Source organism: Abramis brama, assembly GCF_963993115.1.
Source record: "Abramis brama genome assembly, chromosome: 5".
NCBI lineage: Eukaryota > Metazoa > Chordata > Actinopteri > Cypriniformes > Leuciscidae > Abramis > Abramis brama.
In genome coordinates this window covers 37,137,924-37,154,980 of record NC_139967.1, presented here as the reverse complement: position 1 = coordinate 37,154,980, position 17,057 = coordinate 37,137,924, and the positions used below count along the sequence as shown (strand labels likewise).

The window sequence follows — 17,057 nt, the reverse complement described above, 5'->3', positions numbered from 1 at the left end:
GAAGTTTCATCAAGATCAGATAATGTATGCTGAAGTTATAATACACTTCCTGTGTCCCTTATTCGCCATAAATTTGTTTCCTCGCCACGGCCAAACCGTTTGAGATATCAAAAATCCGTCCGCAATTTAGCATCCTCAATGTCTTGACTTCATGCTGACCGAGTTTGGTTGCGATTGGACGAATTATCTAGGAGGAGTACATCAAATTCCAGAGGATGCGTTTTTCAAACAATCCATAATAGCTGACTTCCTGTTGGGCGGAGCTAATAATATAGAGTGCGGAAGTTGTTCGGCCTGATGAGATCTATATGTGTACCGAGTTTCATACTAATACGTTCTTGTATGTGTCCAAGATTTCAGATTGTGTTCTAGGGGGCGCTATTGAGCCCCCCTGCCACGCCCCGGGTACCAGCTTCAGCCCGGCCCTGATGGCCGCGGGTTCTGACCTGTGTGCAAAGTTTCAAGAGTTTTCGAGCACATTAAGGGCCCCAAAAGTGCCATAGAAGTAGAAAAAAATAATAATAATAAACAATAATCCTACCGAAAACAATAGGGCCTTCGCCCTTTCAGGGCTTGGGCCCTAATAATCCTAACGAAAACAATAGGGCCTTCGCCCTTTCAGGGCTTGGGCCCTAATAATAATAATAATAAATAATCCTACCGGAAACAATAGGGCCTTCGCCCTTTCAGGGCTTGGGCCCTAATAATCCTACCGGAAACAATAGGGCCTTCGCCCTTTCAGGGCTTGGGCCCTAATAATAATAATCCTACCGAAAACAATAGGGCCTTCGCCCTTTCAGGGCTTGGGCCCTAATAATAATAATAATAATCCTACCGAAAACAATAGGGCCTTCGCCCATTCAGGGCTTGGGCCCTAATAATAATAATAATAATAATAATCCTACCGAAAACAATAGGGCCTTCGCCCTTTCAGGGCTTGGGCCCTAATAATAATAATCCTACCGAAAACAATAGGGCCTTCGCCCTTTCAGGGCTTGGGCCCTAATTAAAAACACCACACCCCTACTCACACATACCTACATACAAATCCAAACCCACATTCATATACACCAGACCTAGTTTAGTCATAATTCTGAGATATGAAATAATCTTCTGTTACAATAATACAATTTGGTCATGATACTGTAAGCAAGAATTTATAGTGGAATAACAATTTACCATTTGCAATGCATTTTAATTCATGATCAAATGCCTTTTTAAAAGGACTTTAAACTGATGTTTACTGTGTACATTAACAATGTCTCTGGGCAAAGTGTTCCAAACGGACATGGCTCTATACAACATAGTCCTCTTTCCATAATTTGTTTTTACTTTGGGTAGTATAAACCTACCCTCTGTAGCATGTCTAGTGGCATAATGGTGCTCATCAGAACTAAAGCATAGCCTACGATAAAGTACTTTTGGTAATTTAGTTAAAATAATGTTCCTTGTTAAATTTAGCAAGGAAACTGTAATCTTTCTTTTACCTTTAGCCAGGACAGTGTGTTATGCATCCAGTTCACATTAGTTCTGAATGGACACTGAAGTACACATCGCGCTGCTCTATTTTGGACCATTTGTAAATCTATTCTATGTGTCACAGCAGCACATGACCAAACCTCTGAGCAATAGTCCAACTGTGACAAAACGTGATTTTTGTCTCACCATAAAAAGACCATTGCACATCCTGCGCACAACTATACTGATATGCTTGGACCATGATAAGTGGTTGTTGACTTCGATACCCAGAAGCCTCGTCTGTAGTACCTGCTCAACATACATATCTTTAATTACTAGATTCAATTTGGGTTCACTCAACAACATGTGTCTGGTACCAAAAACAATACTTTTTGTCTTGCCAACATTTAAGACTAACTTATTATTTGTAACCCACTCTACTACAGACTTCAGTTCTTCCAATAACACAATTTCAAGGTCTTCAATTTTTTCTTGAGATGAATAGATAGTCGAGTCATCAGCGTACATAGCTATTTTTACTTTCTTTAAGACTAATGGCAAGTCATTTGTATAGAAAACAGGAGTGGTCCTAGGCAACTTCCCTGTGGTACACCACAGTCAACTGCTCTTTCATGTGAAAAACTTCCATTGAAAAATCAGTTTGCCTCCTATTTCCTAAATAACTCTGAAACCAAATTGTTGCTGTTGAGCTGAAACCATAACAGTGCAATTTGCTTAATAGAAGTTTGTGATCAATCAAATCGAAAGCAGAGCTAAAATCTAACAGTACAGCTCCTACCAACTTTTTATTATCTAATGCTGTTAGCCAATCATTTGTCATTTGAGCCATAGCAGTGGTGGTCGAATGACCTGCTCTATAGGCATGTTGAAATTCTGTATTTAAATTATGATCAGAAAAATATTTCTGAATTTGTTCAACAACAATCTTCTCCATAGTTTTACTTAACGCAGGCAACAGACTAATCGGTCTACAGTTGGGTCCACAGAAAGTTGAAGATGTATTTTTTGGTAATGGTACAATTTTGTCTGTTTTCCAAGCCTGAGGATAAACCCCTTTATTTAGACTCAAATTTAAAATATGAGTAATAGGGACAGCAGCAATTAAACTAGCAACAAATTTAAACAACTTAGAATCAATATTGTCCATACCAGAAGGTTTTTCCTTACATTCCAATAGTAATTCTACCTTTTGCACTGTAACATTACCAAACTGAAAATTGCAGTTATTTTCCTGCATAATGCTGTTCCTTATTAAGACCTCTGCTTTTATATTTCCAGTTTGCTCCATATCACCCCTTAGTTTATTGATGTTATCACAAAAATAATTATTTAAATGATTGTCAATATCCATTGACTTTGTAATGAAATAACCCTCTGATTCAATAAATGCTGGGATAGAATTAGCTTTCCTTCCCAACATATTGTTTAAGACATTCAAATAATTTCTTATTGTCATACTTCTCATTTATAATCAAATTTTTATAATACAATTTATTTTTCTTTGTTTAATTTAGTTACATAATTTCTCAACTTTCGATATACTTGCCAATCTGATTCATAACTAGAAATATTTGCCACTTTTCTAGCCTCATCCCTCTCTAGCATACATTCCTTAAGTTCATTATCAATCCACCCTGCTCTAACTTTCCTCACTGTTCTCTTTTTTAAAGGGGCATGTTTATCACTTATATCTAAAAACAACTTATTAAATGCTTAAACAGCATCATCAGGATTGTCACTCATCAGGACCTCATCCCAACAGATACTACGGACATCCCTTATAAAGTCATCTTCAATAAACTGTTTGTATGACCTTTTTACAATTATACTATGTCCACCCTTAGGAACTTTAGTTTTCCTCATCACTACTATTAAATTATGATCACTACAGCCAACTGGAAATGATATAGCTCTGCTACAGAAATCACCAGAGTTTGTAAACATATGGTCAATTAGAGTAGATGTTGTAGATCCATCACTCCTACAGCATATTCGAGTAGGATTGGTCACAAGTTGTTCCAAGCCACATGCCTCTGTTACAGAGTAAAGCTTGTTTCTTGAAGAACACTGTAATGATTTCCAATCTATATTAAGGTCTCCCATAATATATACTTCGTTTTGACTATCACACACATTCTCTATCATGGCACATACATTCTCTAAATATGCAGAATTGGCATTGGGTGGACGGTAACAACAGCAGACTAATAAGGGCCTTAAATGTGGGATATGAACTTGAAGCCATAAAGCTTCAATCTCAGATGTCATTAAATCCATTCTTAGTTTAACTGGTATATGCTCCTGTATGTATATAGCAACACCACCACCCCGTACATTTCTGTTTTCCTATATATGCTGTACCCTTGGATATGCAATAACGAATCTTCAATTGTGGAATCTAAATGAGTCTCAGTAATTCCTAGTATGTGTAAATGACCCTCTAATAGAATGTTTGATATGTCAATTACTTTATTTACGCTTACTGGCTTCCCTGTTTACTGCGCCCCGTTACTTAGAACACTCACCCAGTGATCAGCGTCTACGAATTCATCACGTGACCAACAATGCATAACCAAAATAGTTCTTGTCATCACAAGGAACTAACAGTGATTCTGTAAGCGACTGAGCCAATGTCGTTTTCCAATAGACTCTAGTCAGCATTCTCCTGATCGTACGTCTTGAGGAACAGCTTCACCTTCGCTGGATCCTCAAAGAAATTGTGCACATGGCCTCTGGATATTTTTATGGTTGCTGGGTAGAGTAGGAAAGCCTGGAAACCAGCATGCCGAGCCTTTTACATGACAGGATAACATGACCTACGCTGGACCCGTGTTGTCAGGCTATAATCAACTGTGAAGCGAATATCCTTTCCGCTAATCACAAGTGGTGAGTCCCTTGCTGCCTTCAAAATCCTTGCTCTGTCAGTGTATCTGAGGCACGTAAAAATTATGACCCTCGGTTTTGAAGCCACATTTCCCCAGGGGGGTCCTACCCGATGTGCTCTCATGATCTCCGGTGGCGCATCTTTCAGTGTAGGAAACCATAATGGTAGTTGAGTCATGACATATTGTAAGGCATTTGAATTTTGCCTTCCCTCACAAAGGCCATGGACAACAATGTTATTTCTTCTGCTCCGATCTTCTAGGTCAGCTAACTTTGTCTCTACTGTTGTCATTGTTTCTGATAAGGCTGTTGATGTCTGTTCCACACTTGCGATGCGTGCCATTGATTTTATGTTTGCCTCCCGAAGGACTTTTGTTTCCTCTTTAAGTTCTGAGAAGTCAGCTCGAAGTGAGTCCAAACGTTGCTCCAACCGATCAAATCCTTCCTTTGATGCTGCTTCTGCTTTAGAGAAGTATTTCTCAAGTGCCGTCTCGATGAGTGAAGTTAGCGTTTCTGTAGACGCCATTGTGTTATCCGTCTCTGCGGCAGGTCGTGGAATTACTTTGGTTTGACGTGGCATATGCAATGTCAAAAAATACCTAAAGCATTCAAAAAACAGTCTCCAAAATATGCCTTTTACCGCAGTTTACTTGAATCAGTTTAACACATGGACTACGTGCTATGCCAAATCATGCAGGAGGGGAATCCAAACCCAGCTACCTCCGAGCAGCCATCTTGGATCCAATCGTTTATTATCTTTATGAGCGCTGTCTCTGTGCTGATGCGGTTGGAAACCAGATTGAAAATTGTCAGTATCCATTCAAGCTTAAGAATTTGTTCAGCTGATTGAAGACAACTTTTTCAATGATCTTGCCTATGAAAGGAAGATTTGAGATCGGTCTATATTTAAGCATCGCTATATTTAAGCATTAAGGGCGCAGGTTGATGTTTTAAGGTGCTGTACGGTTTCTTCCAAAATTTTGTTATCAATTTCTTTGAAATCAGACATAGTAACTACTTTTTCAGGTTGTGGTCTGATCTGTCTGACCCCAGCGCAACTCAAGGATGTGCTGATCACCTTTCTGAAGAAGGAAGCAAACTCACTGTATTTGCTGTCTGAGAGCAATTCATTGGGAATGTGACTTGGGGGGTTTGTCAGTCTCTCTACGGTAGCAAAAAGAGTGCATGTGTTTTTTAAGTTACTATTTATAATATTCGAGAAGAAAGTCTGTCTAGCTTTGCCTAGTTCCATATTGAAAGCATGGATGCTGTCTTTGTAGATGTTATAATGGACTACAAGTTTTGTCTTCCGCCACATGCCACTTTTCTTCCTGACTTTCACAGGAGCAATTTCATCAATTACACTTTTAACGTTTGAGTTAAAATAATCAAGGAGAAAATCAACAGAGTCAGCAGATATGCTTGGTGTTAAAGATATATCCTTCATAAATAGTACACTAGTGTTCTCATTTAAGCATCTTTTCTTGACAGACACAGATCTAGCTTCAATGGCAGGAGAGATCAATACATCAAAGAACATACAGAAATTATCAGACAGTGCTACATCCTTATAACAATCGATGAAATGTTTAGACCCTTACTGATAAGTAAATCTAGAGTGTGTCTACGATTGTGTGTGGGTCCATGTACATGGCATGCCGAGTCAGATCAAAAGTTTTTAAAACAGTTTTGATTTCTTTTGCCATATTGGTTTCTGCATTATCTATGTGAATGTTAAAATCTCCAGCAATGGCAAAACAGTCAAACTCTGAGGTAATTGTTGATAACAGTTCTGTAAAGTCCTCAGCAAAGGCTCGAGAGTATTTTGGAGGCCTGTAAATAATGATGAGTAAAATGCATGGAGCACCTTTTAACACAATACCCAGATATTCAAAAGATGGGTAATTCCCAAATGATATTTGCTTACATTGATAGACATCTTTAAAAAGAGCAGCTACACCTCCACCTCTCCTACCCACTCTGCAGACACTCATAAAAGTAAAGTTAGGAGGGGATGTTTCATTGAGGACTGTTGCACTGCAGCTGTCTTCTAGCCATGTTTCATTTAGAAACATAAAATCCAGGTTGTTTGTGGTTATTGAGTCGTTGGCAAGAAGTGATTTATTTTTAAGTGAGCGGATGTTTAAAAGTGCATTTGAGAAAGTTACTGTTATCATAGCGGGGACCCGACACATATCACTGAGAGCTGGTATCAGTTGTTTTTGGTTCACCTCGAGCAGAGCGTTTTTTGGTTGATATCTGGGGGCTCGCAGCAATAGAGTGGGATAGTTTGGTTCAAGCATACACCAGTTCTTCCATTTTCTCTGAGAAGCACAGAAGTGGAGATGCTGGAGAGAGGAATAACATGTCTGGTGAGAGGGGCTGTTGCTGTGATATGTTGTCCTGGCTTCCCTGGCTGTTTTCCAGAAAGTCGTCCTTGGGTGCTGAATCTTGAACCAAGTTTGTTTGGGTGGTGGCCATCCTGTTGAAACAGTTGTCTCTGACTCCAGAAAAGATTGAAGTTGTCAATGAAGTTTACTCCTTTTATATTGCAGGTTTTTTGCAGTCATGTATTAAGCCCAAGCAACCATGAAAACCTGTTTGTTCCTCTTGCTGGGAGTGGTCCACTGATGAATGTCTGAACTTTCAGTCTTTTAAGTGTTTCAAAAAGTTAATTGAAATCCTTCTTAAGGAGTTCTGACTGCTCTGAAGTTCCCTGTTTACATCAGAAGTTGTTGCTCTTGGAAGGCAGCACGTAGTTGTATATCTGCTGCTAATGTTTCTGATTATAGAGTCGCCCACTATCAGAGTCCTGTGCTCAGCTGCGCTCTGAGCCTAGTGCCACTGTCTGCTCGACCTTGAGCGCCAGTTTGCATCAGTGTTAGTGTTATTCCTCATCTACATCCATTAATACTTCAAATCTGTTCTCAATATGTATAGGCGGTGGTAGGAAACAAGTGTTTGCAATCCTTGTCAGAGTCGTTTCTGGGGTAGAGAATTCTACTGCTACAATATGTGATGCTCGTGACAATCTGATGTCTCGAGTGCCTTTGGGTCTCGCTCCCTGTGTTTGTATGTCGATCAGTTAAGGCTTGTTTCTCTACACTCAGAATGGCCTGACTCACCGGCTGTATGCTGAGGGCATCCATGACGAAGCTCTGTTGTGTGTTCCGTCTGGTTTGGTGATCCCGCAAGTAACTTTGTTTCAAGAACTGCAATCCTTTGTAAAAGTCTGTGGAGCAAGTAGATTCTTGAACCAGAAGAGGCATTTTCTCTCTTGTCCTTTTGAATGTAGGCAGTTGTGTTTTCCCTTCCACAGAATGTTAGCTGATGGCTTTCAGTGGGAGGCTGGTCAGATAAAAGAATCCTGCTTTTTGTAGTAATCCAATCTTTGTCGTTTGAGCACTGTGTTGATTTGCTGAAGTTAAAATTAGGTGATAAAAGGAGATAAAATATAAAAATGCTAAGATGCTAAAATCACAGAAAAAGCTGATTTTAATTCAGAGTTAATCAGCATCATTAAAATGATGATGATCAAAGTATTATGATTACTTTTCAGTAAAAGTTGAATGTGAATGTGATTGGTTTATTCCAAACCAAGTACCTTGCCCCATAATGTCACTTTCATTTATATAGTGCTTTTAACAATATAGTTCGTTTCAAAGCAACTTTACAGTGATAATAGGAAATTAAAGTAACAGAGATTGTTTTGGCTTTACAGCATCTCTGGAATAAAGTTATTGTCCAGCTAAAGTTAGTTTTGATTGATTCACTTCCGTCGCAACGAACATTAGTTATTAACTTAGGGGCCGCTTACACGACACCCTTCTAACAGAAAACCCTTAAGTTCTCTCTGCGCAAACTTTAAAAACGTGAACCTGTAAGAACGCTGATGGCGTGCACATGCGTATTACGTGTTTAGTCTATAGGTATGCGTGTTTGAATATATATGTGCGCAGGCATGTAGTCCTCCTTTATAAACCAACCCTCAACAAACTACTTGTCTGGCCTTAAAATTTATAATACAGAATTTTTATCACTTCCGCGTATCCATGTGAAATGGAATTATCCCTACAACGTTTTATCTGTACAGAGGTAAAGGGTGAAGGAGGCCTTCACAGGGGAGAGACTAGTTGACACTTCAGGACTGCGTTGTCGTCGTGTCCAGGCGCAGGTCCTTCATCAGATCTGGATCCGGCCTGCATCCGGCGGTAAACCTTGGGATAAACAGAGAGACTAATATTAGCTTAGATGCCATTCTTCTTATGATGTAACAAGTACATCAGGATTTATGGGAAGTGTTCCCGGTTCCGGCTGACCTAATCTATGCAGCCTAACATTGAATTATAGAAGTCTATTAGGGCTGTTTTCGACTAAGGATTTTCATAGTCGAATCTGATTCGTTAGATTTTGCCGTAGTCGACTAATAGTCAAACCTTTTTTTTTTTTTTTTTTTTTTTTTTTAAGATAGCAGCTAGATTTTTTCCATTTCAAACAAAAGAGCTAAAAAAAAACTAAAAAAAAACATGGTGTGTAACAAATACCTTTTATTCATTTAAAGCCAGATGAACAAAACATATCACACATATCAAACATCAGAAAAGTTCACATAAAATAGGAACAAATTGGCTTCAAAAACAACAACGTGCCAAAACATGCCTTTATCTCTCACTTAGGAACCTATTTCTTGGCTTTTAATTCACAGTTCACACTCGGGAATCGGGATAAAATAAATAAATAAAATTGAACTTAGGCAACAGCCTGGCACTAGTCCAAAATGTCATAAACATTTTTCAAAATACAATAAGCCTGCCTGAATAAATAAAAACAATTACACAACAACGAAAATAAACATAGGCCTAATATAAGTCATAATCGAATGGGCTTCAGAAAGTGCACATGCAGCAAAAAAAAAAAAAAAAGAAAAAGGAAAGGATGTCTTCGTTGCTGAGACGCTTCGCGCGCAGCCTTCAGCTTAAGTTCACATTGTCCCAAAAGAAAAAGAAAAAAAAATCACTTCTTCACATATGAAAAGTGTTCTACTGCACCTGTGGTTGTCTGATTCTTCTGAAGTTATTATCAATCTACCCGTTATTATCAATCTAAATTAATCTCGTTTTTAATTTAACTTAATTTCGTTTTTCTTTATTTAAATTTCGTTTTTCTTTATTTAAATTTCGTTTTGTCTTTACTTAAATTTCGTTTTTTCTTTATTTAAATTTTAAATTTTGTTTTTTCTTTATTTAATTTTTTTTTTCTTTATTTAAATTTCGTTTTTTCTTTCTTTAAATTTTAAATTTTGTTTTCTGTATTTAAATTTTGTTTTTCTTTATTTAAATCTACCCTTTACTGTGTCGGTAATTTGTTAGTCAGAAAAATATAGACTACCTTAAAGTATTGCTTAATTTAACAGGCCTGTGTGTGTGCGTTTTATATCACTAGTGCAGCGTGCGTTAATAAGCCCTGCCCGCGTGAGGCGTGCCGCTTCCTGCTCGCGTTGTTCTGTAGTTTACTAAAAGTTTATTAATTCTGAACGTGTCGCGTCTCGCGAGTCCATCTATATTGCACCAAATGCGACACTGCACTCCCTTGTGAAGTCGATTGGATGAACGGTTCTCGAAATAATCAAAATGCAAACGGACATACAGACACTTATAGAGATTCCTGCCTTTATTAGAGAGAAGCATATGTTCAGCACCCTCTCGAAGCTTTGAATATTCGATGTTCATTACTACCGAAGCATCGAAGCTCAAAAAATGGTATGCGGACCAGCCCTAGGGGCGGCACAATTGTTTTTCGCCTAGAGCGGCAGAATTGCACTCGCCGGCCCTGACTGCTGCTCATTGGTTACATAACACTTCCCTACTATTCGACTATGAGGTTCATAGTCGAATCAGACCTCTCCGAATCGAATCGTCGAATCCTCGACTATTAGAAGTCAGCCCTAAAGTCTATAATTTGTTATGTGTATGCTAGGTCAAAGAGATGTGTTTTTAGTCTAGATTTGAACTGACAGAGTGTGTCTGCTTCCCAGACAATGTTAGGAAGACTGTTCCAAAGTTTTGTTGCTAAATAAGAAAAGGATCTACCACCAGCAGTCCATTTTGATATTCTAGGTCAGGGCTATTCAATTAGTTTCATTCGACGGCCGCATTATCAAATCGAAAAGTTGAGGTGGGCCGGTGGGTTGGTTTGGGGGTTTATCTTATTTATTGAAACATAACAGTTTCAATAAATAAGTTAAAGTAACCCTAAAAAAGTGTGGTATTTACTTGGAAATGTGGTACCCAACAGTAGCCTATGCAAATATATAAAACCATAATAAATAAAAACTTGATAATTTACAGCTGTGTACAACTATTTTCCTTGGAACAAATAAATTATTTATACAAACTTATAGCAGTTGGTGAGAAATAATAATTATTTTATTTATAATTGTTATGCTTAAATGAAAATATTCTGACAGTGAGAATTGTTAACCACAGGCTACTCACTCCCAATGTATAAAAAATGCCTAAACACAAGTTAAAAACTATATGCACCTTTACAAAGAAACTGACATAATTTCATAACAAGCATTAATTATATATTCCTCTACCCACCTAATAAAACTAATGCAATATAAATCACTATATTTACTATTATACTATATAATATTATAGTATATATATTTATTATTTATTACTACATAGTATTCAATAAAAATATTGCACATTTCTGCCCAACCATGGTAAATTACTACAGTAAATTCATGGTAAATGTTTGTAAGGGTGATTAGGGGATTTAAAGTCTTCTAATTTCGTTCATGCCACAATGTTTCTCCTGATTTCCTCATCAGTCTTGTTGGGAATGTTGAGGCTGTTTCATCCGATTTAATACTAATTAAATCATCGAGTGATTTGTGGTTTGTAACAGAGAGGTTTCTGTCGAACTGAAACGCTTCGCACTGGTTGTCGCAACGCTGTTTAACCCTCTGGGGACCAAGCTGTTTTTGGGGTCCTTGAGATGTTCTGACATGCCTTGACATTTGTGCTTTTTTCAGTTATTTATAAACATGTTAATGGCAAAGGTGTAAATTCACTCTATATAGCACAAACAGGGCTACCATAATATGCGAGCAACGTGTATGTAGATGTTTGTATTTTTAAGAGAATAATGTTTATGCGTGGTTATTGGAAAAAATTAAAATGAAAGTTGCTGAATTAAGACCACAAAACACATATTAAATATGTGTCCACAAGACTTTTGACTAATGGATGTTGTCCCTTTGAGTTCTAGCTTCAAAATGATGTAAAAATAGTCTTGCTTTATCATTCACAAAAAAAAAATACATTGATTTAAATGGTGTAAAACAGGTTTTGCTTGGAAAGCCAATATGCGAGGGGGAGGAGTAGTTTACACCTTAGATTATGAATGTCCCACCCACTCTGCATAATTAGCCATTCACTCAGGTGTGAAACTGACTGAGCCACAATGCAAGGACAAAAGATGTATTTAGAAGAAGACTTATATTGACCATTTAAGATTTCGCTTACATCTCTCTTGTAAATATGTTTTGCTATTTTATTAAAAATGTTACAATTACAACAATAATTACAATTTCAACAATATTTCAAGTGTACTCTTTCTTTGTAAAAAAAAAAAAAAAAAAAAAGATTATAGGCCTACATATTATCATATGTATTCATTAGTTTGAATATAGCCAACATTGGAACATCTAACATCTTAGTCTATGAATTTATTTTTGACAAAAATAGTATTTTTTTTGCAGTTTAATACGTTGCTTATACAAATACATTTTATTTCAACATATTCCAGTCGATTTTTACTCATCTCAGTAGGCTATAGCAAAGCAGTTTATTCTTTCACACACAGACGCGCGATTCATATTTAGGCTAAACAGTCTTTACAAATATGTCCCCTTCATTCATCTCACAGAAAGGCGAGTAATATTATAGAAATGCGATTCATCTTTTTGCGGTTTACATAGGCCTACACTAACGTTATTCCATAACGTTATTCCACACGTGAGAAAAGAAAACAGCCTACCTCACTCCTCAGCGGAATCTGCTCCTCATTTCAGGAGATATTGCTCCTCATCAGCACTGTTCTGAGGAATATTTTCTCCATAAGGTAGGCTATAATGTCTCACTCGCGAGGAGTCGCGACGCGCTTTGTTTACAGCTGATGTGGGCGTTTCACAGCTATGAAATAGTTCTCAGAATTTGCGTTTGAATAGCACGCGCTCTCCGGGGAGTGGTCACATTACTGTGAATTAGGTCGTAATGAGCTCGACAGGAGTCGCTCTCTTTTTATACGGATTACAGAAGCTGAGAATATTTGTTTTTTATATAAATTACTTCATTTAAAAGATGCGATCTCAAGCTTTATGCCCGTGGGTCTGTTTGCCTGTTTGACTGAATTTTCGCGGAGTTATAGATCATTTTCGAACGCGTTTCAAATGGGAGTTTACTGACAGAGAGAAGGCAGAAATCGCATCATGTTAATTTTTCTTTATTTGTCAAAAAGCAAAACACTTTATTTTTATTGTGAGTATACAGAAAAAAAATAGAAACTGAACAGGATCGATTGATGTATTACACGAAAATGAAAGATCAAAATTAACAGAGCATTTAGTGTTTATTTTCATTGCTAAAAAAAAAAAACGAGCAAAACGCGCGGGCACGTTTTTGGGGCCCTTGAGATGTTCTGACATGCCCTGACATTTGTGCTTTTTTCAGTTGCTTATAAACATATTAATGGCAAAGGTGTAAATTCACTCTATATAGCACAAACAGGGCTACCATAATATGTGAGCCACGTGTATGTACATGTTTTCATTTAAAGTTTCTAAAAAACTAAAGTTTCTGAAATAAGGCCACAAAACACATAGTAAATATGTGTCAATAAGACTTTTGACTAATGGATGTCGTCGCCTAGAGTTTTTTCTTCAAAATGATGTGAAAATCATCCTGCCTAATCATTCACATAAAACGATACATTGATTTAAGTTTTGTGAAACACTTCTAGTTTGGAAAGCCAATATGCGGATGGGGCGTAAACGATCATGCATATTTAGTAGTTCACACCTGATGCGCTGAAGGGCCGCTGTGCCTTGGTGAAACGGTGTTTGTACATGAAGAGCTCTTTTCCAAAACGCCATAAACCTAAAAAGCTGCCTCAAAGATCCACCAAAAGTAATGATTATGAATATGTAAAATATTGCAATAAGACATTTTAAATGTTTATTAACTTCTGGCAAAGATGAAGTTGACGATAGGCTATTGACTCGCGATCTTCGCAGTAGGCTAGTGAACGCACTGGAGAAATGCACATTTATTAGGCTACATAGTTTTTTGTTTTGGATGGTTTTGTTTAGAACCAGCTTTCTGTAAATATATTTCACATTTTTTAGACATGTGAGGTGAGTAGGCTACGGTCTGGTTAATGATGATCTCCAGTTCAAGCACCTTATGTTGTGATTGCTAGCCTATATTTACTTTTTATGTATTAAATCCAGGAAATTTGTTAATGAAAAAATTATTAAAATTAAGATACAATTAATACAAAACGAAATTCGTTTTAAAGAAAGGATTTGTACTTTCTGTTTTGAGGTCTCTGTGAAAGTTTGAAAGTCTTTTAGTGCTGCTTTCAGAGCGCTCGCGTCCATAATGGAGAACTGTCACGTAATATTGTTTTTTCCTCATAAATGCGAACACGAAAAATAAAAGACAAAAGACTTTTAAGTAAAACTTACTCTGAAATTGTGTCCTCGGCGGAATTCGCTCTTCAAAATGCTGCCGTTCGTCGTCTGAGTTACAATCTTCCTCTGAGGAAAAGGTGCATTCTTCCTCGCTGTCCAGAATCATCTGAAGGGCGTCTTTACCGGAGAAGCGTGCCATACTCAAAACGCGATGAACTATCAGTAAGTCTGATGAAGAAACTGTGTTTTTATGGCATTGATCGGGGGGCATATGCGATGCATACTAGATCACCTAAACTATTTACCATGTGAATAGCGCCGGGGGCGGGGCGGCCGCAGCTTATTATAGAGATAATGAGGCAGAAGGAAAAACGGTATCTCTCCTTGCTTTCAAACGGATTACATGAGTTGAAAACATTTGTTTTTTATATAAATTACTTCATTTAAAAGAAGAGATTTCAAGCTCCATAAAGACTTATCTCACGTGTCTGTGTGAGAAGTATTCGCTGAGTTACAGTTCATTTTCGAACGCGTTTCAGAATGGACTACACTGACAGAGAGAAGGCAGAACTCGCTTTGTGTTTATTTTTCTTTATTTGGCGAAAAGCACCACACTTTGTTTTTATTGTGAGTATACACAAAAATAATACACATTTAACAGAATCGATTGATGTACGAAACTCCTATGAAAAATCAAAGTCAACAGAGTATTTATGAGTTTCTTTTACACTGATAAAAAAAAAGCGAGCTGGTATCGCCGGCGATACCGCCGACCTCAGGGGGTTAATATAGTGTCCGGGACCGGGAGTAAACGCAACTCCGTGCTGGGCCGTGTTGAAACAACTAGTGAAACAACTGAAAACAGCGCTATTTGTTGTTATACTGTACTGAACGAGAAACCGCTTCAGATGATTCAGGTGACGGAGCAGTCCGAATGAATCCGAATAGTTTTAGACCGTTATGCAAGCACGTTTAGAATCGAACCAAAAGAATGATTCATTCACGAATGATTGGTATCGCTGGTTCAGTCGACATAAATTCGGGACACATATAATAACTCCTGAAATATTCGCATGTAAAACGTTTCTCAGGTCAATTGGAGCGAGTATCAAACTGAATTAGCCGCACCGCCAGGAAAAGAGGAGGAGGGAGGTTTGGTGCCGTCGGCCCGCGGGCCGCCAATTGAATAGCCCTGTTCTAGGTATTATCAACTGGCCGGAATTTTGAGATTGCAATAGACGTGAAGGACTATAATGCGTTAAGAGCTCACTCAAGTACTGCAGAGCTAAACCATTTAGTGCTTTGTAAGTAATGAGCAATATTTTAAAATGTATACAATTTTTAATAGGGAGCCAATGCAGTGTTGACAGAACGGGGATAATATGGTCATACTTCCTGGTTCTGGTGAGAACTCTAGCTGCTGCGTTGTGGACCAGCTGTAGTTTTTTTTATTTAGTGTGCAGGGCAACCACCCATTAGAGCATTACAATAATCTAGCCTTGATCTCATGAACGCATGAACTAATTGTTCCGCATTTGTCAATGAGAGCATATGACGTAATTTAGATATATTTTTAAGATGGAAAAATGCGGTTTTACAGATACTAGACACGTGACTTACAAATGAAAGATTGGTATCAAAGAGCACACCCAGGTTCCTAACCGACGACGAAGACTGTAGTAGACGGTTGCATAGTTATAATTTGTTAATAAAGAAGTTCATAAAGACATTACTGCTGCGCTGCTTGGAAACGTCTGGGGTTGAAGATTTATTTTTCGTTAATTTAGCCAGTTTCACATAAATATCTAGGGTTTCGTTTATTTTCTTCTAATAGGGTTGAAAAATAAACAGATCTAGCAGCTTTTAAGGCCTCTCTGTAGGCAATCGTGCTCTCTTTCCATGAAATGCAAAAAAAACTCTAGTTTTGCACTCACAATTAACCTTAATTAAAGTTTGGATGCGTGTCTCTAGTTCTGAAATCTTCTCCATCAGCCTGACTGTCTCCCTGCATTTATCACATGTAAATCCTTCATTGCTGACAGAGAATGCTATACTATACATGTAACATGAAGTGCAAGTGACAATAAGGTAATAATAGGAGAAGACATTACTCACCATGTTTGTTGACTGATCCTACTCACCACAGTTGTTTGATTTATAAAAGGTGCGGGCACACGCAAGAGAAAACACGGCAAGCACGGATGGCAGGTTAACAGGCTAGCGAGATACTAGCGTGTTGTGCTAGTGATAACGATTTAGATAAAAGCTAGCGATGTCAGATTAATGTGATAGGCAATATTAGACCATATCTAATATATGTTGATGAGCTAGTTAAATTTAGCAAATAAGAACAACAAGGAATGATATTAAATAGAGATTCAAAACAGAAGGCTATACAGAGCTTACAGACACTGACCAGCAGCAAGGCAGACAGGAGCAATCGTTCAAGGCAATGAGCAAGAGTGCATTCGCCACCCTGGTGTGCACAATGCCCTGGGTGTGCACACTAATGCAATTATTTTTTACATTCATTTTTTTGGTTTCAGTAACTGGGAATGTGTATAGTTTTTTATACCCACTGTAAATGTGTACATTTATTTCATTCATAATGAATTCATTATTCATTTACATAATGCCAAGGAAATGCAGTGAATGAGTTCTGATGACACTGGGTTGCAATATAAATGTGCTAATAAATCTAGATATAACCAGATTGTTGTTTTAGAAATTACCTGGTTGCTTTATTGATTCTCCAGGGTCTCGTGTGAATGGTCAAACACGGTTAGAACGGCACATGGCCGGCTATGAAAGCTCCTCCACCATGATGAGCAGTGAACTGGACACCACCAGCTTCTGTGACTCAGATGAGGATGACACCATGAGCAGGTACACATTGTGTAACTGGAAAAAGTAATACCTACGATCTGTTTTCAAGAGGATTTAGAATTCAGATATTGACAGCAGCTTTCTGTCAGGCCTGAAAAAGACACCT

General features: G+C 37.8%; 1 protein-coding gene across 4 annotated transcripts in view; it reads left to right on the top strand.

Annotated features, from left to right (window-relative positions):
- LOC311083442 (segment polarity protein dishevelled homolog DVL-2-like) overlaps positions 1-17,057 on the top strand; it is a 250,049-nt gene that overhangs the window by 75,018 nt on the left and 157,974 nt on the right. For all 4 annotated transcript variants that reach the window (XR_014606297.1, XM_084114966.1, XM_084114965.1 and 1 more), the window contains exon 5: positions 16,822-16,951. Coding sequence is in view for 3 of the 4 variants with exons in the window: in XM_084114966.1 (XP_083971092.1) it covers positions 16,822-16,951 (130 nt within the window). In the remaining variant the exon portion in view is untranslated. The remainder of the gene's footprint in view (positions 1-16,821; positions 16,952-17,057) is intronic.